Below are 25,751 nucleotides of genomic sequence, written 5' to 3'. Positions count from 1 at the left end.
ACTCCATATTACCGACAGAGTAACCTGCATTATCGACCGAGCAATCTACATTACCGACAGATCACTCCATATTACCTGCAGAGTAATCTGCATTGTTGGCCGAGCACTGTACATTACCGACAAAGCAATCTGCATTATCGCATTATGGGGAAATGCAGTGAAAAGCATGCAATAATTTCTAGTTTATGTATATGAATCTGCATTATCGACAGAGCACTCAACGTTATCGACAGAGTGATCTGCGTTACCGACAAAGCACTCTGCATTACCGACAGAACAATCTGTATTATCGACAGAGCACTCTACATTACCGACAAATCACTCCACATTACCGACAGAGTAATCTGCATTATCGGCAGAGCACGCTACATTACCGACAGGGTGATCTGCATTATCGGCCGAGCACTGTGCATTACCGACAGAGTAACCTACATTATCGACCGAGCACGCTACATTACCGACCGAGCAATCTCGACATTATCGATTTTTACCGACATAATTTTTGTGAAACAATCCGTCTGATGCTTTGTTTGGTCTGAGTTAGGTCTGATAGGTTATCGGCCGATAATGTAGTTTGCTCTGTCGGTAATGTAGATCACTCTGTCGATAATGTGGAGTGCTCGGTCGATAATGCAGATTCATATACATTAACTAGAAATTATTTCATGTTTTTCACTGCATCTTCCCATACTTTTAAACAATTATATCTAGAGCTAGTGCGTATTCATATAAATTAACTAGAAATTATTTCATACTTTTCACTGTACCTTTTTTGAAGTCGGTTAAATTTTTTTTCCAAAAAATTATTTTATTTCTCTATGGTGGGAATGTGTCGATACATTTTTTTAAAGTATCATCGAAAATGTTTGGAATTGGAGGGTGTTCAGGGTGAAGTTAGTGCTGAAATACGTGTACTCGAGGTAGAACGCGACCATTCTGGAAAACACCAGAGGCACCTTTAACCTATTCATTTTGGGTTGAGAAGTCATATAAATTTAGAAGTGTATGCTTCAAAATTTGTTATCCCTCAAATTTTGCTCGTCTTTCTTGAATACGAACAAAAATACAAAGAAGTTAATTCACCCCAAAAATTCACAGCTCATAAAGAAATATGAGTACTCTTTATCCTTGAAAACGAAATATCTACGAAACTATATATAGAAGTATTAAATCAGACTCCGTGTATACAACCCATCAATGGGGACACTTGTTGCCCTCAATCATCTGCTCGTCAAACGTCCCGGGATGAATCCATGATAAAAAAACGAAATGGACACCCGAGTCGAAAGTGATGGGTTCCGACATTTACTGCGCCACATTTTGGTCAATCAGTTTCACTTTCGTGATCGTGAAAACAAGTTGAAGGAGAAACGGTGACGAATGCAGGGGATTGGGATATATGGTAATGGTGCGTGATAGTCAAAAGCCACGCGATGGAAACGAGCCAGAATCGAAAGTGACCGATCATCTGTGAAATTTCATCTGTTTGACCCCATTTCCATATTTCTCTTGGTATATTCTGGCGAGCAACGTGGGCAACTATGGAACAACCCCGGGGGTGTAAACGAACCCGAATCGAAAGTGATCCTTGATTAGCAATCCCTTTGCCAAGTTTCGGCTATTCAACTCCATGACGGTGAATACATGCTAAGCTTAGATTGACTTTGAAGATCTCTAATTTGAGATTTGAATATCTGGTCACCTTTACCTCATCGACAATCATTTTATTGACACTTCGAGTTTCAAAAAAATCAAAGCTAAACAAACATTATTAAAAGAGATTAATACTCCATTTTAACTGACCCAATTCTACTCGACCAAACCCTACTTTTATAAGAACAAAGACTCGATTCTCCTCACAATTATTATCACCCAAGTCAACGCTGACGAGCAACGCAGCCAAAGAACAAACATCCCCCGAGGGTGAAAACGAGCCCAAATCGAAAGTGGTCGTTCGTCAGCAGTTCCTCCGCCAAGTTTCGCCTGTTCGCGCCCGTTTCCGCGGCAGTGGCTGCACGTCGAAGGAGAAGGGTAGTTTCGGAAGGTGGTGTTGGTCGAGGTAGGGGTTGGAGCGAAGGTGGTGGAAGCGTGAGAGACTCAGCTTATTTCTATCGATCTGTGATAGCTCGCGGGGTGCCTGCTCGGCAGCGCGGCGCGGCGCGGCGCATGGCGACACGGTGGCCACCTATGCGGCCTTTAATCCGTCGCGACGCCCCCGACGTCGGGACGTGTTCTAGACGTAGTCACCTTTCGTGCACCTCGCAGGATCTTCTTGCGAACGCAACGGGTCGAGACGCCACGTTTCCTCGCGTATTCCCTCGCTGTCGTGGTTCCTTGGCAGAGTTTAGATTCTTCTTCGCCTGTGCGAAACCAACTCGACATCAAGGCACCCAGGAACCACTGTGTGTTACGTCACTGGTGGCGAACAGGTGCCACGCACTCGCACGCATCAGCGTGTGACAGAGATGGACGAAATGTTGTTTTGGACCATGGAATAAACGCACTGTGCGGTGATTTATTTTCATTTGACGGTGTGTCGGTTGAGAAGCAGCCTCTGGATGTTGTGTAATTTGTTCTTGTGTACAACATGTGGAGGAACGTTTAATAGTATAGATCGGGTTCTATTCTTTGAACGTGGATTATAATTCATTATCGAAGGAGTAGTAGATAGAACATCGTGTAGAAGATTGTTTTCCCTCATCTCTGGTAAGTGGAATTTTGCGAACCTTATTGATCTGGATCAATGGCTAGTGATTGTTTTGGAACGTGATCCAGACGAGCATGGACTGTTTCCCGATCTTTGTATCAGCTTCCTGGTGGACGTCGAGGTTTCGGTGTAAATATTCATGTACCTCGATGAGAGCTCCTGGACTTAATTACCTTGTTGAGGACCAGTGACAGATGCTAATTGGTGTATTTACATTACACCTTTAGTGACGTTCGAAGTCTCGCGTCTCCATCCCGGGGATCTCGTTGTTGAAATTCAAAACTGTAACTTCAACTTCTCTCCGAGAAGAAAATTCAAGAGACGCAGGAGCGATCGATCGAGTTCGAGGTAAAATCTGGTCGTGTTGCACTGTCAAGTTGAAAGCTGCGCGATTCCCTTGACCCAGTAACGGTCTCTGGGCCGAGTCCAGCCGCGCCAACGAATGATTAATGGAAATTGGTCTCTTCGCGTGATTAACGGGGCTGCGAGATAGTCCACTCTACGGAAAAATTGTCACGACTCCGTGGAAGGGATCACGGAACCGGGAGAAAGCAGCGCATGCATCCGAAGATTTATCGCCTAACCGCTATGAGATCAACTTGTGTTCGTGGCATCGACCGAATTCGTCGAGCTGTTCTCGCTCGGTGTCGACTGGCGGTCGTTAGAGATCCGGAAGGCAGCTGCTGAACTTATTTGGTAAACTCTGCCTCTAGATGCTCCATATTGGGTTGGGATCACGGAAATTTGGGCGCAGAAGTAACTGTAGAACATTTGAAGATTTTTTTTATGAACTGCTCATGAGATGTGAAACAATACTGTCTCGAACAAACATGCTTATGCTTAACAAACACGTTCAAACACACGGAACTTTTTTAATGAACTGTTCTTGATATAAAGTCAGTCTCATGATGAAACGAAAGGCTCGCCTTTTTACAGCTGGAATCGAGTCCATATGTAGCAAATCCCCGCGTATTACGTCACTGCGGTACAGCGGCCGAACAGGTGTGTGAAACGTGCACGCATCGGCGCCGAAGTTACGGTCCGCAGTGCGCAGGTGGAATTGAATCAGCTGAAATTCGCGCGCAAACCCCCACCACTGACATTTTCATCTGCGTGCATCTCATTTTCAGAAATGTCTTAGAACTCAGAGATAAAGTAACTTTCTACATAATTTAATATATAATTTAAAAATTAAAAAATTACAAGGTATGTGCTATGAAACAGTTGTAAGAAATGTTGAAAGTAACCATGTATATTTATGTTCTATAGAGAAATCATGTCTCAACCCATGAAACTTAGACATAGACTTAAAATCAATGCCATTTTCTCATTTTTCAATATTTTGTAAACATTCCAAGAGCCATTTTTATTCGGATATCCACTTCCTTCCAACATTGCTGCATTAAACAACACCACCCTCGATAATTACACACATATTCCTCTGAAATATTTCTTGCCTATTCTGAAACCAAAGTGCTCGCGCAAATAACGCTGGCAGGGTTGAAAATTGCCACCTCTGGTGGTTTCTTCGATGGCGTTCGTCTCATTGAATATGCTTTTTCAGCATTTTGTTGCTACGAGTCTTTTCACTGCATCGAGGCCAGAACCACTTCCGTTGTGGCGACTACCTTTTTCAGAGACAGCCGGTATATTCTTGAAAGCGTGCTCTAGAAGTTGGAAAGTGCTCTTAACCCTTTCGAGACGGGTGGTTCCGTCATGCAGCGCCACTCGTAACGTGTGTACCGGGTACACTCGGTTCAAACGATTCAGTCCATTCTACCGCAGACACATGGAAGCTGCGAGAGGCTTCCAATTTGTAAAATGAGATCGGTGCATTCTATCCAACGAGAGACGAAACGCCCTTTGCCCTTATGTGCATTCATCGTCCGTGGTAGTGTAAACAGGATCCTTTGAATCGATGGACACACTTGCAGTGGCGATCGCATGAATGGAGGGAAATATCGACATCAGAATTTATGGTCGACTTATTGTCTGCGATATTGAGTTTGGTGGAGCTATTGGAGCAAATATTATGAAAGCTGAATACACTCAGTTCCATAAATATTCATAGCCTCTGTGTTTATTGAAGGAATTTGTTTAAACTAAATGATAGGTTTGATGTTTCCAAATAATTTGTTCTCATCTGGGGTAAAGTTTGTCTATGTACATATTTACAATGAAACATTTATTATGACCGTATTTATTTGAGTACTATTAAATCATTCCAATGTCGGGATCTCATGAATGTTTAAAATCAAATACAGGAATGAATGATGAATACCATAAGAATGTATGAGAGAAGTGGACACACGAGGCCATTGGGTGCAGTTGAGTTCCTATTTCACGTGTTTTATTGGGTTGCCTTTTATTGCAACATTGAATGCGGTTTCGTTTCTATTTCAAAGGTTTTATCGCCGAGCCTTACGTTGCAACATTTTATGGTGCACAACGCAAAGTATTGACATTTCGTGCTTTGCGGTAGTACTGGCTAAATATAGTTGCTCTATTCAGTAACGAGTGGCAACGGGGCTTACAGCCTGTTTCTTTTTACTTCTATTTTTTAATTGATCGCCTTTCCATCCTGTCAATCGCTACCTATCGATATGAAAGAACTTTGCACATTGATTGAACTGCTTACTTTATGTTTTGAGGCTCCTGGAAAAGCTACAGGGGGTTGGCAACAAAACGCTGGTAAAAGTCAGAAAAATAATAAATTTCAATAATAAAATTCAAGTGTCACGTTTTTATGTTCAGAACATACATAAATTCTTCTTCAAGTACCGCAATAAAATGTTGACTAAGGTACCGTGAGTAATCGAGGGGTCAAATACGAGGAACAGTGGACGACCATCGAATACGTTTGAGAAAGCTTGGTCTCGTGAGGAAGTTGTAGACCTAAAACGCTCGACGAGCGGTCGCGAGCTTCTAAATTTACCGTAAATTTCACCAACCCTGGAAACAGACCACCAACCCTCGGTTTATCAGTCGTGTGCATTGCGACGTGACCTCAATGGAGCCCTGGAAACGCAGCTGCACCGTCCGACCACTAATTTGAGGCCTTTGTTAACGCAAGCGAGAGGCCCGTGCGTTGAGTGACTCTCCTGGAACGGAATGAAAATCGACCTTTCAGGACCGGGGAATTCTCCCCGTGGAAGGAAGGAGGTCGAATCTAGGTTTCGGACGGTTCAACTGGTCGTGGAAGCGGTCGAGCAAACGCTCATGGGCGATGAGCCGACCTGAATGGGCTCAGAATTTTCGCGAGAATCTTAATTAGACGCCCAACTTTTTCCACCCTCTCCTCCAGTGCTCGCCTGCCGTATCTCGTCCTCCGTGTTTTGCAAAAAACTCGCGGCTCGTTGAAATTTTCGTGACGCAGTTTAATTAACGACGGAATCGTGTCAATGGTTTTTTCGTGCATCTGCCGTTTTTGAAAATTTTGCTACCTCAACTGTGACGCGGAAAGTTGCCAAAGCGTCCCCAGATATTGCTGAAGCATAGTCTGATTCAAACTCGCGAGCACTCCCAACCCGTGGCCTGGGAATAAAAAGAAATAAATTGAGAAACATTTTTGAATTAATCGGAGTTTATTTTTGAAGACACTATCAGTCAGCATATTCTTCAGCTGACACATTTATCATTTAATTTAGACAAACTTCTTAAATGAACATAGAAGGTACGAATACTTGTGGGACTGACTGTACATCTTTATTTTTGCACTCCCAGCTTACAAACAAATACTGCTTTAAAGTCCATAATCATCATGTACCAAACAACAAACATAAGTGATCCACTTACCTGTGGCAGGACGCTCCCAACGCAAACAACAAATCCCATCGAATGGAATAATTCATAATCGTTCCGAAACAACACCGAGGTATTTCGTTCCGCATTCTGGAGTTATTAGAATGCCGCGAGAGCCTCGAGAGGCCGTTAGGCGATATTCATTTCCGCGTAACTCGCAGCCAAAGCAGGTTGTCGCGCACCGGAGGCTTCGAAGACGACACGCGTACCCTCGTGTGGCTCTTGGGAACCACGAGTCGGATTTACACGGCGGATGATATCCGCCTCGGGTACCCGTAGGCAATCTCAAGTGGTCGAATTTGAATGGGGACCTTAATTAACGCGGTAATTCCGCAGCGCCAGCGACGCCGCGACGCGGAACACGTGGAGGAGTATTTGCGGAAATACCGTGCACTCTAGGAGAAAGCTCGATGGCGCAATTTCTGCAAGCGTTAGATGATTGACGGTGGCGTCGACGTCGACCGTCGAGACGTCGTCGTTGGATGGCTCGTGAAATACGCAAATTAATCGATCCGCGAGCTCTCGTCATTCCTGGTGATTGGTAAATTAGATCTGAAAGTGTTTCTTGCGATTTTTAACTGGAATGACGGATGTCCTTGGGAAACTGAGGCGTGATACACTTCTCTGGTGTGTTTAGAGATGGGTATTATTTTATTTTATGATGTAGGTTTAAGATGGGATTGCTTTCTTTTAACATTGTTTGTTTGTAGGAAGTATTTATTTGGATATTTTATTTCATTTTTAAAACGACTATTTAATTAATGTTTTCTTTGTATTCGTTTGCCTCTGAGTTCAAATAACGGAGACTATATGAGCCGTTCATTTCACAAATCGATTAACTCCATAAAACAAAATGTCGAATAAAGGGATAAAATAATTGCTTTTTAAATTTCCCTTTATAATATAAATTCAAATAAATATTGAACAAAGTTCTTTCCTTTTCAGGAAAGTTAATATAAATATAAAAATTTGTGACTGTACCGAGTGCTTTGGCACATAAATTCATGATTTTTCAAAAAGTGGAGTTAATCTGCAGAAGAATGTTTGCAATATATGTTACTTGGTCTGAAACGAGTCAGCTATAAATACAGTAATATTGCTTAAAAGGAAAGGCGGAGCCCTCGTTCCCTGGAGGGTTATCCAACAGCGGCATCACGTACGTTGGCGTGCTAAAGTTTCCGGACAGTTGCTAGATAGCTTTCTAGCTTTGCTTCCGAGGAGAGCCAAGACGAATCTCGGATAATATAGAATAAAAGTGCAACACGAGGGAAGGACAAGAGTAGAATCAAGAAATTTCCATGCTTTATAATTTCCCAAACCTTTGGCGTCGGTCAAATTTGTCAAATTATGAAACTTCATATGGACGAATGCCCGGCCAATCTCATCCCCGAAATTGTCGATATCGGGGCACGCAACGTCGACGAACGCGTTCCGGCGTCAGAGCCGTTAAAATCACGGGTTTCGTGCGTACAATGCATCGGGCAGGTAGGAAAACGAGATTCCGTTCACAAATTGTTTCGTGTTCCCCCATCGACGCGAGAATTGTATCTCGTGACAGGGTAATGCCCACGGGAACTCGATTCTGCTATTTCGTGATTAACTGCCACACAGCCAACGAAGTTGCGCCCAGGAAGGAATTCCGTGTTTCCACGTTTCCCGTACGATACGCTTTTCTCTGGATCGAGTGCACTCGTAACGGGAACGAACGGTTAAGCAAACGATCGCTGGCATAGAGTAAACAGTGTCCACGACTTGCTTGTCTTTCGATGAAACCTGATAACCTCGACTAGGCTCTCCACTTGTTTCCCTTGTTCTTAGAAAAACTAGCGACAAACTGAGAAAAATCCCAAATAAAAACTAGCCGAACGATTTTTCTTTAAAAGTTAATTAAATAATTGATTAAGAAATTTTTTTCAATCTGATTCTATACGTATTCAAAATTATGGATGACTTATTTACGTAATAATAACGAATTTTATTGGAAAATTGAAGATCGAGTTTAATGGATTGTATCAGAAATTATGGATAGTTTATTTTCTTCGATAATCAGGTTGGCGCAGACATTCGAACAAATGTTACCCTAGCAAACGAAGCTCGGTATTTATTTATGCATTGTGTATTAATTTATACGCACAGGCTGATATTCGAATATCATTCTAATATTTATATTCAATAAGTAATTAATTGCAGTTCGTTAGACCTTGCAAATAAATTCCTTCCAGATTCTCTGATCGCAAAACGAAATCATGTACAGCTGTATACAGTTGCATATATTTTTTTTTTATATAATACGACAGAGGTTCGCCAATATTGAATCAATGTGCTTTGAATTGATTAGAAATATTTAATTACTACTGGCTCCGTTGTCCCTCTTTAAAGTTATTTTAGCGCACCTCGTCTTCGCCAGTGACTTTAATTAAAGTACCATGAGAAGTGGAGCAATTAATGACCGGCGACATAGTTCGAGAACTCGATACTACGTAAGACCGTAATGAAAAAACTTTGGCCCCTTGGGAAGACGGAGGAGGAACAACGAGCGGCTGGAATCACTTTGCGTCTTTCGTCCGCGATTAAGAAGAATCTTGTTACTCTAATTGCGATTATGAGTCGCTTGGAAACTACCGACTATTATGCGGTGGAAGTATTTACTCCATCCGGTACCTATTACCCTCGATTGTTCGTCTGAAAACAGAATTAATAATTCTGAGCATCGATATTGAAAATCACGTATTTATTTGGGAATATGTGAATTGTATGAGAGAACTCTTCTGAATTAGAGCAAGCTCTCTGGGCAATTTTCTAATTAAATTTTCGATTGAAAAGCGTCACTCCTATTTACGTGCACTTAAGTGTATTGTAAATTTGGTTAATTAAGTAACGCAGCTCTTTAGAATGCCAGACAGTTGATTAAATTTCCATTAAGTTTGAAGGGCGAGTTTCTCATCCCTTATCTTGATACATCTCAAATTAACCCGGCAACTTAACATAACAAATTAATTGAATTAAAACTGCCTTCTAAAATATCCACAGAAGCAAGCCAGTTTATATACCTGATGTTTTAATTTAAGCCCCTTGGAATGAACCCAAATTAAAACATAAATTAATAAAATTGTCCAGTTTAAAGTAATTAATTTCCAGTGCGGTATTTTATGAATGTTTTAATTAAGAAGTGCTTTGTCTTGATGTTGCAGAGAGGTACGCACGGTCGTACTCAACAAAGGCTCCTCCGGACTGGGTTTCAACATCGTCGGTGGCGAAGATGGCGAGGGAATTTTCATTTCCTTCATCCTAGCCGGAGGCCCGGCCGACCTCAGCGGTGAACTGCGTCGTGGCGATCAAATACTCAGTGTCAATGGCATTAATCTTCGGACAGCCACTCATGAGGAGGCCGCCGCAGCCCTCAAGGTACTTTAAAATGACCACTTTGTCAGTTGCAGAGTTTTTCTATCGCTCGAGCCTTTCTTTCTCAAATTGTTTCCAATTCAAATGTGATGCAACGTGGATAGGCGACTAAAGTATTCGCAAGTCCTTTGCTTCCATCTAAAGACATAAAAAAAAGTTGAATCTGGAATTTTCGTTCTCCACTTTTATACTGGAGAATTCAAGAGACTAGCTTTGGATGATACTCAAATTAAATGATAAGATCTCTTCTATGATTGCTCAGGATTTCGTAACATATAAACTAGTATCTAATAGTAATGGTATCGTGAAAATGCAATTTATGTACTGAAAGACGTTTTTTTCATCGTGAGCATCATTCACGGTCATTCTTTGCAGCTTCCGGCAATAGAAGCGTATAATTACGTCACCACATATCACGCGTTCGGTGTAAACAGGTTACTAATAAAAGGAAATAAATTCTACGACTGCAAACGCATGTCAGCTGACAGTTTTGATATTCGTGCCCAGGGTACTGGCCAGACAGTGACGATCGTGGTACAGTACAAGCCCGAAGACTACAACAGATTCGAGGCCAAGATCCATGATCTTAAACAACAGATCTCCCAGCAGAATATGATGACAGGCACCCTCATGAGGACCTCGCAGAAGAAATCACTTTACGTCAGGTACGCGTAGCTGTGAAAATACATATTGCTTGCACTGTTCCTTTCGAGAGTCAGGCATGTCAAACAGAAATAAGTTGAAAATATTTTAAAGACCATTTTTTCATTCGATTTTGTGTATTTTAAAATTAGTGGTATCTTACCAAGCCTGGCGAAAATTTCCCTCGTAAGGGTACTAGGTCAGCCACCATGATCTGACACTAGTCGTCCTCATTCTACTTACGCGCAGAAGGACATTCCCTTTAACGAACCCACCTCTCTCCACACATATCCAAGACTAAATTTACTTTTTGTAAAAGTCATTTAATTAATAATAACATAATTTATCCCCAATGGGAAACATTTAGTTTAATTAATAACATACGAACGACATAGCTGAACATGATGAAAGAAATGAAAGAAAAATAGATTAGTCGAACAGACCGCCTGCTTGGGATACTTGGAGCGCAGCATAGCGAAGGTCCAGCAATTTTTTATCAGTCGCTAGAGATTGGTTTACGTTTTGCTTCGCAGAGCGTTGTTCGACTACGATCCTAACAAGGACGACGGGCTGCCGAGCCGTGGTTTGGCATTCCGTTACGGTGAAATTCTACACGTGACGAACGCCAGCGACGATGAATGGTGGCAGGCCAGAAGAGTGAATCCTCAAGGGGAGGAGGAGGGCCTTGGGATAATACCGTCGCGCAGGCGATGGGAACGGAAGCAACGCGCCAGGGATCGTTCCGTCAAGTTCCAAGGCCACATGCCCGTCATCCTCGACAAGGTAAGCCTCGCCAGCTGTCAATTGTATCTGAATATCTCTCGATAACTCTCTACGCGGACTCGGAAAATATTGTACAAAGATTACAAATCCGTACCAAACTGATTCCCCTTTTGTAGAATATTTTCATCCAGTGCACGACCAGAGTCTGCAAAACGTGCAACGCTTCTTCTTCTTTCGCTAGACTAAGCACCAACACTCTCTACTCACTAAACTCTGTACATTTCTATTTTCTACGCTAGGCTTCTCCTGTTCTCTACTGTTTCTCATATAACAATTGTTTACCTAACAGACGGTTGACCAATTACAGCAATCGACCCTGGACAGGAAAAAGAAGAATTTCTCGTTCAGCAGGAAGTTCCCGTTCATGAAGAGCAAGGACGACAAATCCGAGGATGGTTCGGACCAGGAACGTGAGTATCTCGAAACCTCGCCACTCGTATCCTGCACGTTCTGTGCATGTTCAGACCCATATATATCTATTGTGGTTTTCTACATGGTCTTCTTTTTTATTTTTCCTTTTTTTTTATTCTCGTATTTCTCAGTCACTATACGTATATATCTATATCTAGACCCGTGTGTTTGGATTTACAGTTAGAATTCTCACGTGTGTTCTGCAACCCCTTCTTTTTTTAATGATCTCTGCTATCGTGGAAATACCATAACTTGTACGAGCGTCGAGTCAACGACCTTATTTAATGTCATTGGAATCTCGTAACCTTTAGCCGTCTGAATTATTTTCTTCTTTGATGTTACCCGTTTGTGTCTTTACCTCCCGATTATCGATCAGTGTTAACGTAGAGACTTTGCCGATCACGTCCGAAGCGGGCCCCTGGGTAAGAGAGTACTATGGTACTGGTAGCACCACGTTTCGCCATTGAATCGAACGAAGTTAGAGTAAGGAAATGGACGTGTTAATTTTTGATACATTTGCCACTCGTGATCGTTTAGATATTCGTAACAGATGCGACGTTACGCCCAACTTCCGATTGAGCTTTTGTGTTTATACCATGTGAAAACGTGACATGTGTTTTGTTTTTGCCTGCTTGTGTAGGGTCGCCCACGACACCCGAGAATGAAAACGATCCTACACGTAAGTATACCAAGTTGGTCACAAAAGAGACATGATACACACGGAAACACACACACACACGCACACAAACACCAGAGACACATATACACGCGAGCGCGCACACATAATGTTCTGTCATCGTCAATTATTAAATCAATAACAAACGAATCGTAAATGGAAATAAAACGAGACGGAAACGATATTAGCGTCCCTGTGAGGCGTCACGCATCTCGAGACATTTTTTTTTTCTTTGGTATATTCTGTGCTTGAGCACGCTGCAGTTTCATCCTTGCACCGAGAACTCGCATCATGCATTTACCTGCATTCTAACCAGCAAAGTCATTGAATTATCACACGTTCCAGTCGCTTCAGATTTGATTGTGGAGGTATCTTTAACCGACTAACTTTTTCGAGATGTATACAGAATGTATACACTTATATAAAATTGAATGTTATTATTATTGTGATGGTTTTTAACCCTTTCAGACATGAATTATTTTTTCATTACTAAAACTAAAATTAGTATGGGAAAAATTAAAAAAGAATTCACATTGTAGTGTCCGCGCCTCCCATACCCAACAATAAGGAGTCAAATAAGAACACGAAACGTAGGGTACGGGATTGGTCGCGTAGGTAAAGCGGTCGACTGTGGATCCCGAGGATCGTGGGTTCGAATCCCCGTGCCTTATTTTTCGGTTAGACTCCTACAATATAGTGTAGTTTTCAAGGAAAACTGGTCTTTCTTCATGTACACAAATAAAGAACGGATTAAAGTATATTGTGCGTAGGAGTGTTTTGTGTATATTAGCAAAAACTCGGCTTGGCAGAACGATTTTCTCAATTCTAGAGTGACTGGACCACTCATTCGACACGCTTTCTAACTGGCTAATACCTTTTTGTAGATCGTGGTAGATGCACAGCTTCCCTCGAACAGCTTGTAGCGATCCTGCACGTGTACATAGTCGCAATGGACGAAAGTTTTTGGTGTTGCCCGTTTACGTTACTCGCAGTGGTAGTTAGACAGATTCGCGTCCCGACGAAAGTTGCGACCGATTATCGTTCACATTGCTGATTGGACAGTTTCGTTGCGATTCGTACTCGAAAGTTTCTTCTTTACTTAACGCTGTATTAACGAGTCTTAAGTCAAGTTGCGCTCGACCCCCCCCCCCCCCCCACGAATTGTAAGTCCATTTGCGTGGGAAGACAAAATGCCGAAGCTGCTCTCGGGCTCCCTCGTTACCCTAATGCGCCATCTTTCTTCGATTGTGGATCGTTGAAAGATGGTAGCTGTTAACGCGTTGATTGTCGAGCATTTTGAGTCCAAATTTTTAGAGACTCTGGTATCAATGTATTTCAGAAGGTTTTTTTTGTGATATGTGTTACTTTTAAAAATCGATTGTTTTCAATGAAAAATTAATCATGAAACCGTCACCACTGATTATCAGCGACCTCCGCAATAGTCAACGCGTTAATGTCGCATAAACTACGAGACTCATTATTACACAACGGTAATAGTCAACAGTGTGATAATTACGTTCAGAGCAAAAGTATTAACAGATAAGAATAACTATTGTACTTTCCAAGGCAACTATGTTTGTCTCGCGATAAAATGTATTCGTACGCGAGTTCTATTTATTTGCATTAAGTTTGTATTCCTGTATCCGCCAGAATATAAACTGCAACTAAATAAAGCTTTAATTGGGATAAAATAGCATACTCTAAATTTGATACTACTCAACGGAACCAACAGAACTGAATCAACATTCATCACGCGAGACAAAAAAAAATACAATTGCTCTGGAACGTCCAATATTTATTGTTTTCTTTTTAACAAATTCGTTGATTGATACCTAACAACACGGAAAAATAGATTTTTTATTGCAATAATGTACGAACCAGTAACTCGTGCACACGTCGCAAACAGATAGGCGAGCCTGCGCGCTATCGTCACGGACCATCGAGTCGGGTTCGAATAATCGAGTTAGCCTCGACGGTAGGAGATATTCATGCTTAAAGCTTTAATTAATCCTAGCAATTATTAACGGCCGCTTGTTAGTACGCAACGTATACTGAAATATTGAACTTGTTATGTTTTAGCATTCATGCTGTGCTACACCCAGGACGACACTAACACCGAAGGTAATCACGTCTCTCTCTCTCTTCTCTCTCTTCACATTTTCACTGTTTTTCTCTCCCACGACCTCTCTATTTGTACCTTTCCCTCTGTCTGCAATTCGTTCCAGACTCCATTATGCGTCTCCCTCTCAAGTCGTTTCATCTCCGTCGCATCAATTAACAAACCACACGTTCATCGCCGTGATATAACAATCCTTTTAGAGGACAAATCCATTGTTAAAGTCTTTCGTCGACCGTTGTCAGTTCTTAAGGGGGCAATCTGGTACTTTGAGCTGAAAATTGCTGGTAGAATGAACTCTGCAACAAAAGTTTTTCTTTTTTATGAAGACAAAATATAAAGTACACGAAATGTTTTGAATTATTTGTATTAATGCGTAAGTCACTAGAAAAATTCTTATCTATTTATTGATATGGAAAGTTCTGTAACATCGTCAATCTTTGATCCATTCGCTGCCAACTACGAGATTGGAATTATTCAAGGGATAAGTTTATAGTCTTTTGAGTCACGAATTATTGCAAAGAAGGTCGTACATTTTTGTTCTAAAACAACAAATTTAATATCACTTATTATTATCAAAATAATAACCTAAATTACACATCTCTATTGAATCTTGGCGCCCAAAGAAAACGCTTTAAATTTGCCTGGCGGTGAATGGGTTAACGAAATGTTTAAACCTTTAATCTTTAAAGAAACTGCCAGGTTGGCCCTTATCACTTGCTTTCGTCGCTTAAAAAACTATAGCAACTTGAGGGAGAACGTTTTCAACGATCCATCGAGTCGATTCATCATCAATGTTCAGCGTGTCAATTTTCTTCATAGTCTAATTTCCATTTAACAAAGGTCAGACGATATTACGACGACAGACACGTGCAAACCAAGACCCGTGAACTATTTCTGTACGCTGTCCGATAAAAAATGTTCGGTCTGCACAGGGAATCGAACGCCTCGGTTTGATTGATTTTTCCATCAAACGGCAAATCAAATATTGGCGCTTTTGACATTCGATGCCGTTTTTTTTCCTTTCATTTCCTCGAATTGAACGATCGGGTATTGTGCTTTTTTTCCAAAATAAACATCGCAAATTTCATTCGTCGATGTGATGAAACCTAAGCGCAAAAAATGGCCGTGCATATTGAAGTAAAGCAGGGAGGAGCTTGTTGAAAAATTTAACGACTGTAATGGGGTTTATATAAAAATTATGGGCGAACGAGCGAAATTCAATAAAACTTCGCCCGTGCTGATCGTGCTGGCCGGCGTTTCACGAGTGAAATAAAAATCCATCAGCTTTCATTAAAATAATAATCAACTGTATCAAGGATTTAAAAGGGTCCGATCTTTGTTTCAAGCTTCATTATTTTAGTTACAATAATACGAAGGGTATTATTGTCTACATAAAGTATAAAATGTGTAAAAAGGTCGTTATTAAAGATGAGCAATTAGAATTTGAAATAAAAAATTACGATGATACGAATACTTATTATAGCTGATTTTATATTCTAATGCAAGCCTGACTTTCCTACCAAAATACATAAGTATCTACGTAATGGAAATAAAATAACATACCTAGTCCGTGAGTATGTGAACATATTCCTATGTTATATAGAAAATCAATTTGAATGTATAAAGAAAGAAGCAGAAAAAGGAAAATCAAAAAAGAATTGCATTAAAATAATAATGGAATCGACAGAGGAACTTTTTTAAATCCTCGATCGAATCATTTATCTTGAGCTAAACGAAGCACATCCATCAAAGACTTAAAAATAGCAGCTATCAGTGATCACGGAACTACTTCATCTCGTCTCCCTCTTTCATTCACGTCGCGCTTCTTCCATCCGTTCTCCACTCAAGTGATCTGTCTTGCGTCGCAGGGAGTAGAGAAATTTTGTATCGTGTTGAACTGCCTTATATGGAGGAACTGACGTTAGTTTATCTGGAGAAGGAGGATGATGAGAATTATGAAGAGCTTAGTAAGTGTAAACGAAAAAAAGACAAACAAAAAAAACAGGAGTCAGTGTGTGAAACCGGAGTGAGCAACAGATATTACACCAACTAGGATCCGACTAACTCAATCGAACGTGATTTCGATGATCGATACCCTCCTCTAATCGTCGTTTTCAGTTTTCTTTTTAATTCTCCCTTTTTTTTGTTACGTTCTTCATCTCCCGTCCCTGATCTGAACCGAGCATTAACAAAACGTCGTTAACGCTTCGCGCAGTTGAGACAGTCGCGACACGTGCTTTTGTCTGTCTGTTTGTCGTTTTCGTTTCCCTTTACGCTAATCATCCTACGCGTAGAGTTCCTAAAAGGGTTCCTAATTTGTGTAGATTGTCACAGCAAACGTGTTGCTTCTTGTTGCGTGAGAGAAGATTTATTTTGATTGTAAATACGAGGTACTTAACTATTTGTGGTGTATTAAAGGCATCGATAAAAGTGCGATGATGATTTTATTCGAAGTGAAAAATGAGGTGAAAATTTAAGTTAAGTAAAAACTTAGAGAATTAAACAATGCATTAATTGCTGAAGGTAACAAGAATCGACGTCAAACCGTACCAAAGTCGTTTCGCTGCGTAGAGGCGTTGAGTATCGATTACAAAAGCCAACCCTTCCGGCTCTGAGTATTAGCATAGTCGCCACATACTAATGCCACATCGACCTTGATACTCTTCGATCGCCTTAGTTCTAAACTCTAGGGAGCTTGGCCCTTTTCCTATCCCCGCTTTGATCTCCTAAGTGCTAAAGCATGGATCATGGCTCGATCGAAACGAACAGCTGAGGTGGACAAAATTCTCCTCTAAATACAAATTTCGATGATTAAAGGTTGGAATTTTAATTACGCGATACAATGTTTCGTTCGTTGTCTGTTATTCGAATAAAATTCTGCCCACCTCGGATAATACGTAACCGTCTGTTCGCGTTTATTGCGCAGGCTCTTAACCAAAATACCACTGTTTTTTTTTTCGAATCGAGTACCGTTTTGAGATTTACCACTGCTCGACTCATACTCTGTCGACGATTATACGATCGTGGCTCAGTCGAAAGGGGCACTCAGTGGCGTGACATTGAGTGGAAAGATTGGAGGATCTATGACATTGCTGCTCAAAGATATGCTCTGGTCTTCCACCAGTTTATCAAAATAGTTTCTATTATGAATGACCAGTGCTATCATATTTATTCTACTTTGAGAAGCATGTCACTAAACGTAAATAAAAAAAAGCAAAGCTTTGACGTCACAACAGCCACCAAGTGTCCCAGTTCGAAGGAAACCCATAGAGTCCTCCGTAACGTCGAGAGAAGCGTTTGTTCCCGTGTTTGAAAGAGTGTAAACGTTCTAACCGTGGATATATAATACCTATATGGGTCGTCGCGACGCCCACCCGCGGAATTTGGAGTGTACTCACACAGAAAATTGCAGGCAGCGAAGAAAACGTGTTGTCGTACGAGGCAGTCCAGCAGCTCACCATACAGTACACTCGACCTGTCATTATCCTCGGACCCCTCAAGGATCGCATCAACGACGACCTCATCTCGGAGTTCCCCGACAAATTCGGCAGCTGTGTGCCACGTAAGTGAAACCATTTAATCCCGACGTTAACGACCTGTCGTCTGACGCATTACGGACGAATCGCGAGATTGCCTGGGATTTTACGAACTTGCCACGACGTTTTAGAGTCACATTCCGTATTAACGGTTTTAGTTCGAGTTAGAATTAAGAGCCGGAAACGTTTCAGAGAGCGAGAATGTTCTTTCATGTTTTCTGAGAGCATTGGACGTCTACGATGCGTCTGGATAGTTGAAATATTTGTAAAATTGAGGAAAGTTGGAACAATTTGTGAGTTGCTCGTCCGAAAATACTTCCACATATTGTATTATGGAATTCGAGTAAACAATTTGTCGCACTCGACATTCCCAATATTTTTGAACCATTTACAGATCGATTTTCAGACTCCGCACGTACATAATCGGTCCAGATTTCAAACGCCGTTTTCACGATGTGAACTATATCAAACGACACGTTTGCTTTCACGGATATTACTCGATTCCAGATAAATACCACGGGCATTAAATTGGTTCAGTTTATTGGACTCGATTTTACCGCTAATCATGAAAGGTAAAATATTCTGTAAACGAGTAGCTGTTGGGTAACCAATTTTATCTGGAAATTGAAAACCATCCGATTCCAGGCAGAATTTCTCGTCCGCAATGCGTTAATTGAGAAGTTAAGAGAGTACACTGTAACGAAATATTAGAAAAATGAAGAACAAAAATTGTTTAATAATTCCGTACATTGTAATCGAAAGTATGGTTCTTGGCGCAGATACAACGAGGAGTAGAAGAGAATACGAAGTAGATGGACGTGATTATCACTTCGTGGCGTCGAGGGAACAGATGGAGAGGGATATTCAGAACCACTTATTCATCGAAGCTGGACAGTACAATGACAATCTTTATGGAACCTCCGTGGCGTCTGTTCGAGAAGTCGCCGAAAAGGTACGAACAAAATTCATAATATACACAGGATGTCCCACAGTAAATGCTCTCTTCTTGGGTTTGGAACGTTGTAGAGTAATTTATAATCTGAGTGAAAAAGATTATATTTCCTTATTCAATCGCACCTTCCATTAAAGGACACTACGTATATCATACTAGTGCTAGAATATTGGATATCAATAACAGTACTCTTGCGATTTCAGGGAAAACACTGTATCCTTGACGTGAGCGGAAACGCCATCAAGAGGTTACAAGTGGCGCAGCTGTATCCCATCGCCATCTTCATCAAACCGAAATCCGTTGAATCGGTCATGTAAGTAGAACCTCTCTGTCTCCGTATTTCAAGTGCACACCTATGTTTGCCTAACGAGCCACTGTTCTCAATCGCAGGGAAATGAACAAGAGAATGACAGAGGAACAAGCGAAAAAGACGTACGAACGAGCATTGAAGATGGAGCAGGAGTTTGGAGAATACTTCACCGGTAGCGTTTTTTCTATAATATTATTTCTGAACGTTGAGAGATCTGGAAAACTACGACTTTTTATGAAATGAGAGATACTCTTGCAGGATATATTCGAAGCTTAGGAGAATTTTGAAAATGGCACGTTTTGATCTTCGCTATAGCACTAAATTCTTCAGTTGTAGACGTTCATTTAGCTAGTTTAGGGAAATAGAAATATTCCAAAGTATCAAAGAAAATTCTATTGGGTTGTCCAGAAATTTCGTGCCAATTTTTAAAGGTGAAACAACCCAATACAGTCTAAAAAGCCCCCTCTGCCATACTAAAACTGCACTCTAAAATTCACCAAACGAGCATGCTCTTTCTTTTGTTTCAGCCGTGGTGCAAGGCGACACGCCCGAGGAGATCTACGTTAAAGTAAAGGAAGTGATCGCCGAGCAGTCTGGCCCGAACATTTGGGTACCATGCAGGGACCAGCAACTGTGACGTCCTGCCCCCCACGCTCAGCCTGGCCCGAACGCTTGGACTCTACCTCCGAGGCGTCAAGCTTAATTACTCTTAATAAAATAATCAAGTAACCACTCTCAATGCCTTCCCCGTTCCCATCCCGATGCCGTTCTCACCCACACGCCCTCCCGTCCCAATTCGAGTAACACAATGTCCCAGTTAAAGGCGTTAACCGAGCGATACGAAGCTCGCCGAGAATGGCTTCGTCCAACGAAGCCTCGAGATTCACCGATGTTAGTCTCGCGAGAGAGTAAAGGGGTTAACGAACAGAGATTATAAAGAGTATGCGATATGTTCCTCAGCGTGTTCAGTCTCCTACGTGACTCATAACTTGTGAAGTCGAGAGCTCGATCGTTTGAGACACGAAACAATCGACTTGTACGTCCGAAGACAACGTTGGACTGACTCGTTTCGAAATCAAGCGTGACCCGTGTCGATTATCGTCACAGAATATTTAACCCTTTCGTTGGGAGCCAGTTCAATGCGCGATGATCTCTGGACGGCGACTATGGTCGTATTAGAAGGGTTCCAGGCGATGATCCCCTTCGAACGCGACAGCATAGCTGGGACGCGCGTTATAGTGTTAATACCAAAAGGTGTTTTGTTGTACCAAGATGTTTTTCATGCATACAACGGGTTTGTTGAGAACAAGGAGACACCGCCTGTCGCGTACTCGTCTTCATGTTGATTTTATTACACGGTATAAGCGTCGATGCGAATACACGCGGCGGTCGGACCGAAGCCCCTCGCCCCGCAACGAACAAACTCAACGAACGTTAATCGTGCTTCGTATTTTATAACGAACGCCCTCCACCCCCTACCCCCGACCAGAGATGGGCATAATTTTTATCTAGAAAGAATAAAATTACAAACTGAATAATACAATCATACTGAAATAATAGGAAAGCTTATCTGAACGAAGGATAATAATTTTCAAGGCTCCTATAAGCTAGTATTTAATTTGTTGTTTGAAGCTCTTGAATTTTGTTGTACGAGAACACTGATCCTATCAGGTATCAACTTTAAGTATTCTTTCATGCTATTTAATTAAATTTATGTTGTATAAAGTATACAAGTTCACTTACAGGTCCCAAAAATTTAAAATTCCAAAACCACCCCTTCGAAACGTATAATTAATAGCTTTTTCGAGACCAATTGTCACCAATTTAACCTGCATGAATAGATTTTTATTCTAGCAAGATTCTGCCCACCTCTGCCTCCGGCGTCTTCGTCGTCCTCCCAATGAAGAAGACGTGGGAACGCCGTCGTGTATTCGCCTCGATATCGATTTTAACGCGTATATCGACGACTCGACTCCGTGGTCGAGGAGCCGTGTTTTACGGGACAAAGACTCGCGCCACGGTTGTTCCGCGATCAGATCAACCGTGATGCGTTCTACACGTTGTGTATGTATAGCTGCGATCCACTGGTGAACGCGACACCAGGTTATGCGAACGGAGCGTGACACACAAGGATCGCAAACACGATTTCTCGCCGCGATCCAATCGCAACGATGCGCACACAGCACCGCTAGACGCTTGAAACCATGATTCTCCACGCGCAAATCGCGGCGGGATTTGTATCAAATTATGAAGAAGAGAAAGAGAAAGTAAGATAAAGAGAAACGCAACAGGATTTAACGGATGCGCGGTAAATAAAATTGATAATGAAAATTAAAAAAAATAACTTGGCTTCGTCGATCACTATATATAGCTTGTCCGGTTAATTCTGAGCGAAGTAGCGCGGTATTTTTTAATGTACTTAATCGCAATAAGAGGCGGCGAAGATGAAAATCGGAGGAGTATTCGCTCGAATCGTCGAACGACGTCGTTGTCGATGCGTAAACGTTAACTATGATATAGAAAAAGAGGAGGAGGTGAAAGAAAAAAAAAATAAAAGTGAACGATACGTCGATACTCGACGAGTGTATCCCCGCGTCGTTCCATTGTTGTACGCCGAGTATACATACGTGTTTCGCGATAAATAATGGGTGAGCAAACATACGAGACGCAATGTCGAGAACCTCACGATTCATCAAACCACACAGGACAAATCTCTAGATGCTAGAATAGCGATATATAATGTTTTGTACAGCTAGATTACTAAGCCAGTACTGGGTTATGTGCAACATTATATATATATATATACAGGGTGTCCCAAAACTCGGGGAGGAGCCGGAAAGGGGGGGTAGCTGAGACGATTCTGAACAACAATTTCCTTTGCAAAAATGTCGGATGGGGCTTCGTTAAGGAGATATTAAGCGAAAACCCCGACCAATCAGAGCGCGCGTAGACCGTTGGAGCGGCCGCGGTAGCGAAGGCTACGCGCTAGGTCGATGCTTCGATGCACGTCGAGTCACCTGTTCGCGTGCAAGCGCGGCCGCCAGCGCGTAGCCTACGCTACCGCGGCCGCTCCAACGGTCTACGCGCGCTCTGATTGGTCGGGGTTTTCGCTTAATATCTCCTTAACTAAGCCCCATCCGACATTTTTGCAAAGGAAATTGTTGTTCAGAATCGTCTCAGCTACCCCCCATTTCCGGCTCCTCCCCGAGTTTTGGGACACCCTGTATATATATACATATATATATATATACATAAAAATATATATAGAAAGAGAGAGGGTGAGACAGAAGAGAGAAGGCGACGAGCTGCGTTGGGAGAAAGAATGAACTCTATTGTAATTTAAATACCACTACTAAATTATTATTACGATAGTAGGTATGTATTATTGTAAATACCTGTACCCGGGTAATCGAGATGGAATGCTGGTAACGCGAGCGTGAACCTAAACGGGCAGCGGAGCTTCTCGTGGGGTGGGAATGTTATACGCCACCCGTGGTTTATATTTTTCGAATTTCGAGCGAAGCGTTCATTTTCGACATTCGTTTTCTACGATTGGCACCGGCCAATCCATAGAAAGCTGAGATATGCGCGCGTTTCGAGGACGAACTGTGGGAAACAACGAGTTTAGCTCGACAAGTTCAACCCCCTATTGCATGAATTCCAATTCATCTTATAGAAAACATTCATCGATTGCTCACTCTGGCTGAAGCTACTCGCTAGATACTCCTAAATGAGAGTCTCATGGAATTTCCTGAATGAATCGAACAAGGGTTGTTTTCGTTGGGTGCATGCAATAGAGGGTCTACTCTCTATAACCCAAATTCTGGTTTCTGGAAACTATTGTACACTGATAATCATTGACAATAGAGGAATACTAGGAAGGTGAATTTAATTAATCGTAATCTTCCAACTGTATCTATATTTGTGTGGTCAATTTTACCTAATAGTTGTGAGTAGTAGAGTGGTGGAGTGTCTGAAGGCTGGAACTATATAAACCGAAGACGAAAGAGTGCATCAGAAACTACCCTTTTGATCCGACGTCTTTGATGTTAGCTGAAGCATTTCTAAGCCAATTTCTTTTTTAATTAAAAACTGAGTATAGTTACATCCTCCTGACATTAGACCATCGATCGTTTGTTGCCCATTCTATTACCTTTAGAGCCACAATTGCACACATTGATAAAAGAATGAAATCAGACTTTGAAAGTATAGATATACACGTAACCTCAGAGTCACAGAAGGTTATAGAGGGTGAAAGCCTTGGCGTAGCGACAGAGATGAGACCAGGCGATTAGACTATCACCTAGACAGCGATTAGACTATAGCCTAGCTAACAACTGTCATCCGTTACTGTTTAAAACGAGGTAGACTATGAAAGGATGACAAGGACAGCACTCGAACCGAGCTCAGGGATCTTATTTGACTTGTCGAGCTATACTTCCCTCGACTCACACCAACGAAACGCCTCGTAACTATTTCACCCTGGATACTTGCTCAGCGAGAAGACCAGAGCGCAAAACAATCAGTGAGTTCATTGCGAACAGTACTCACAAGCTAGCGGAAAAAGCAGTATACTTGGTGGAATAAATATAGCAATCTTGTAAAAACTGCAGGATATAGTTTGCCAGCAACTCAGGGCCACCTTGGAAGAATTTTTTCGTGGATGTTAGAACTTTAACCCTCTACTGTGTAATGTGCCCAACTGGGAATCTAATAAAAGCAATTCCTGTGAATTTTAAAAGATTCGAGTGTGGTACTATCTCGAGAGGCCTTGTAGAAATCAGGCAATTTTTATTTAGAGGTTTTCTGCTGAACATTTTAATTAAAAATATACTCGAACTATAGTTTAATATAAGATAGTACAAGATTTGTATATTTATTATTGTAGGATAATTTATATATTTTACTCTATCGTTTTAATTATGATTTTTTATCGACACACGAGTATTTGTACAAATAATTTCTTTTTAGAAGAATAGAATTAAACTCACGCGATGGAGGGTTGAAAGACCTTTCGTAATTTACTTAAAAACAGGTCGCCGTATTTGTTTCACCAACTGTACCGTTTCACGTGCGATTATCGAGAAGAAAGCACCGATAGAGATCTTTGTGGAGAGAAATTTTGCCGAGCGTCGAATAAACGATGGTTTAATCGTAGGGGAAGCGTATACAACGTCGTAATATCCGCAAGCGTAACCGTTTCGTTTGCAATCGCGTGATCCACTGTGACGGCGATCCAAAGATGAGCAAAATTTTTATTCGAATGATTAAAACATGATTCAGCTATTACTCGTTAAATAAATATAAAAATTTGTATCATATAATACAATACAGTGACCAGTTATTACGATCGCTTATTTAAAAATTTACGAATAATTTGTAAGTTTTAATACTTTTTCTAGAATTAATTTTTATTCTTACACCAAGATATTTATAAGTAATGTAGAATTCTTTCATAGAATTTAATCATCGACTGTATTTCACAATGGAAAACCAAAAATTTAGCACTGTTCGGGAATAAATAGCTGTACGCTACTTTTATTCGTACGCGATTCGAATAAAATTTTGCCGATCTCTGCTTCGATCCGATCGAACCCTGCGATTGCTTCTCCCTTAGTTAGACGAGCGGAAGTGTCGATTTTGCGTTTCTGTTCGTTACGTAGGATGTCCCGTGAGCGAATGAGCGCCGATTAATCGGGTATAATTAGTATGGGTACGCTTTCTACGAGCTATTTTTCCTACGACAATGAATCCTGTGTTTAAAATCGTTAACGCAACAGCCGTCGCACCGTTATTATACGATGAAACGAAACCGTGTGTAAGTTTTCAGAGGCCGAGAAATGGCGAGCAGCGTCGCCACGATTCGCACATGTCGTGCCTGAATACAGAGAGAAAATGTAAGAGAGACGACGAGAGGGCTAGGCTTCGCCCAGGTTAAAGAGTAACGAAAATTTAATGGATGAAAAATCGTGAAAAAGAAAATAACAGAACAAGATACGATTGCAGAGAAAGACGTCTGTCTCGATGTAAAGGAAACGTATAAAGAGAATAATTACTACAGACACTTATTACACACCTCTATAGTCTATTTAATAATATTACTTATTGAATTGTCAATCTCATGTTCACCTTGTTTCATCGTTTTTAAATAGTTAATAAACGTTTTACCAATTTTAATCGCGACCTACACGGTTTCCCTGCATCCCCTCTTTCTGTTTTCGAATTCGTGCTCCCATAATAGTCGATTTCAATTTCCCACGGTAATTGTGAGTTATCTTTCGATCGTTTAGTTTTTTGATTTTTCGAGAATTCCGACGAAACTTGGTCGACATTCGATGGATCAATTATTTGTAGTGTAGGCTGAGCACTTCCATTGTTTCAGCTCTGATTTCTTTTGTATCTCATCAATTAA

The 25,751-nt window shown here is 41.3% G+C and overlaps 1 protein-coding gene across 17 annotated transcripts in view; it reads left to right on the top strand.

The window, feature by feature from the left end:
* LOC128872909 (disks large homolog 4) overlaps positions 1-25,516 on the top strand; it is a 393,187-nt gene extending 367,671 nt beyond the window's left edge. For 8 of the 17 annotated variants that reach the window (XM_054116078.1, XM_054116077.1, XM_054116084.1 and 5 more), the window contains 12 exons: positions 9,700-9,913; positions 10,418-10,575; positions 11,086-11,335; positions 11,625-11,745; positions 12,387-12,425; positions 14,502-14,543; positions 16,410-16,508; positions 17,954-18,103; positions 18,857-19,029; positions 19,233-19,342; positions 19,420-19,511; positions 19,867-25,516. In XM_054116078.1, the coding sequence (XP_053972053.1) occupies positions 9,700-9,913; positions 10,418-10,575; positions 11,086-11,335; positions 11,625-11,745; positions 12,387-12,425; positions 14,502-14,543; positions 16,410-16,508; positions 17,954-18,103; positions 18,857-19,029; positions 19,233-19,342; positions 19,420-19,511; positions 19,867-19,976 (1,558 nt within the window). In that variant the 3' untranslated portion in view covers positions 19,977-25,516. The remainder of the gene's footprint in view (positions 1-9,699; positions 9,914-10,417; positions 10,576-11,085; positions 11,336-11,624; positions 11,746-12,386; positions 12,426-14,501; positions 14,544-16,409; positions 16,509-17,953; positions 18,104-18,856; positions 19,030-19,232; positions 19,343-19,419; positions 19,512-19,866) is intronic. The other 9 variants (XM_054116080.1, XM_054116083.1, XM_054116082.1 and 6 more) reach the window with 9 other exon arrangements.
* The last annotated feature ends 235 nt before the right edge of the window (positions 25,517-25,751 follow it).

This window comes from Hylaeus volcanicus, chromosome 2 (genome assembly GCF_026283585.1).
Source record: "Hylaeus volcanicus isolate JK05 chromosome 2, UHH_iyHylVolc1.0_haploid, whole genome shotgun sequence".
NCBI classification, from domain to species: Eukaryota; Metazoa; Arthropoda; class Insecta; order Hymenoptera; family Colletidae; genus Hylaeus; species Hylaeus volcanicus.
Note: the sequence above shows the minus strand (reverse complement) of the source record. Positions and strands in the feature narration are given on the sequence as shown.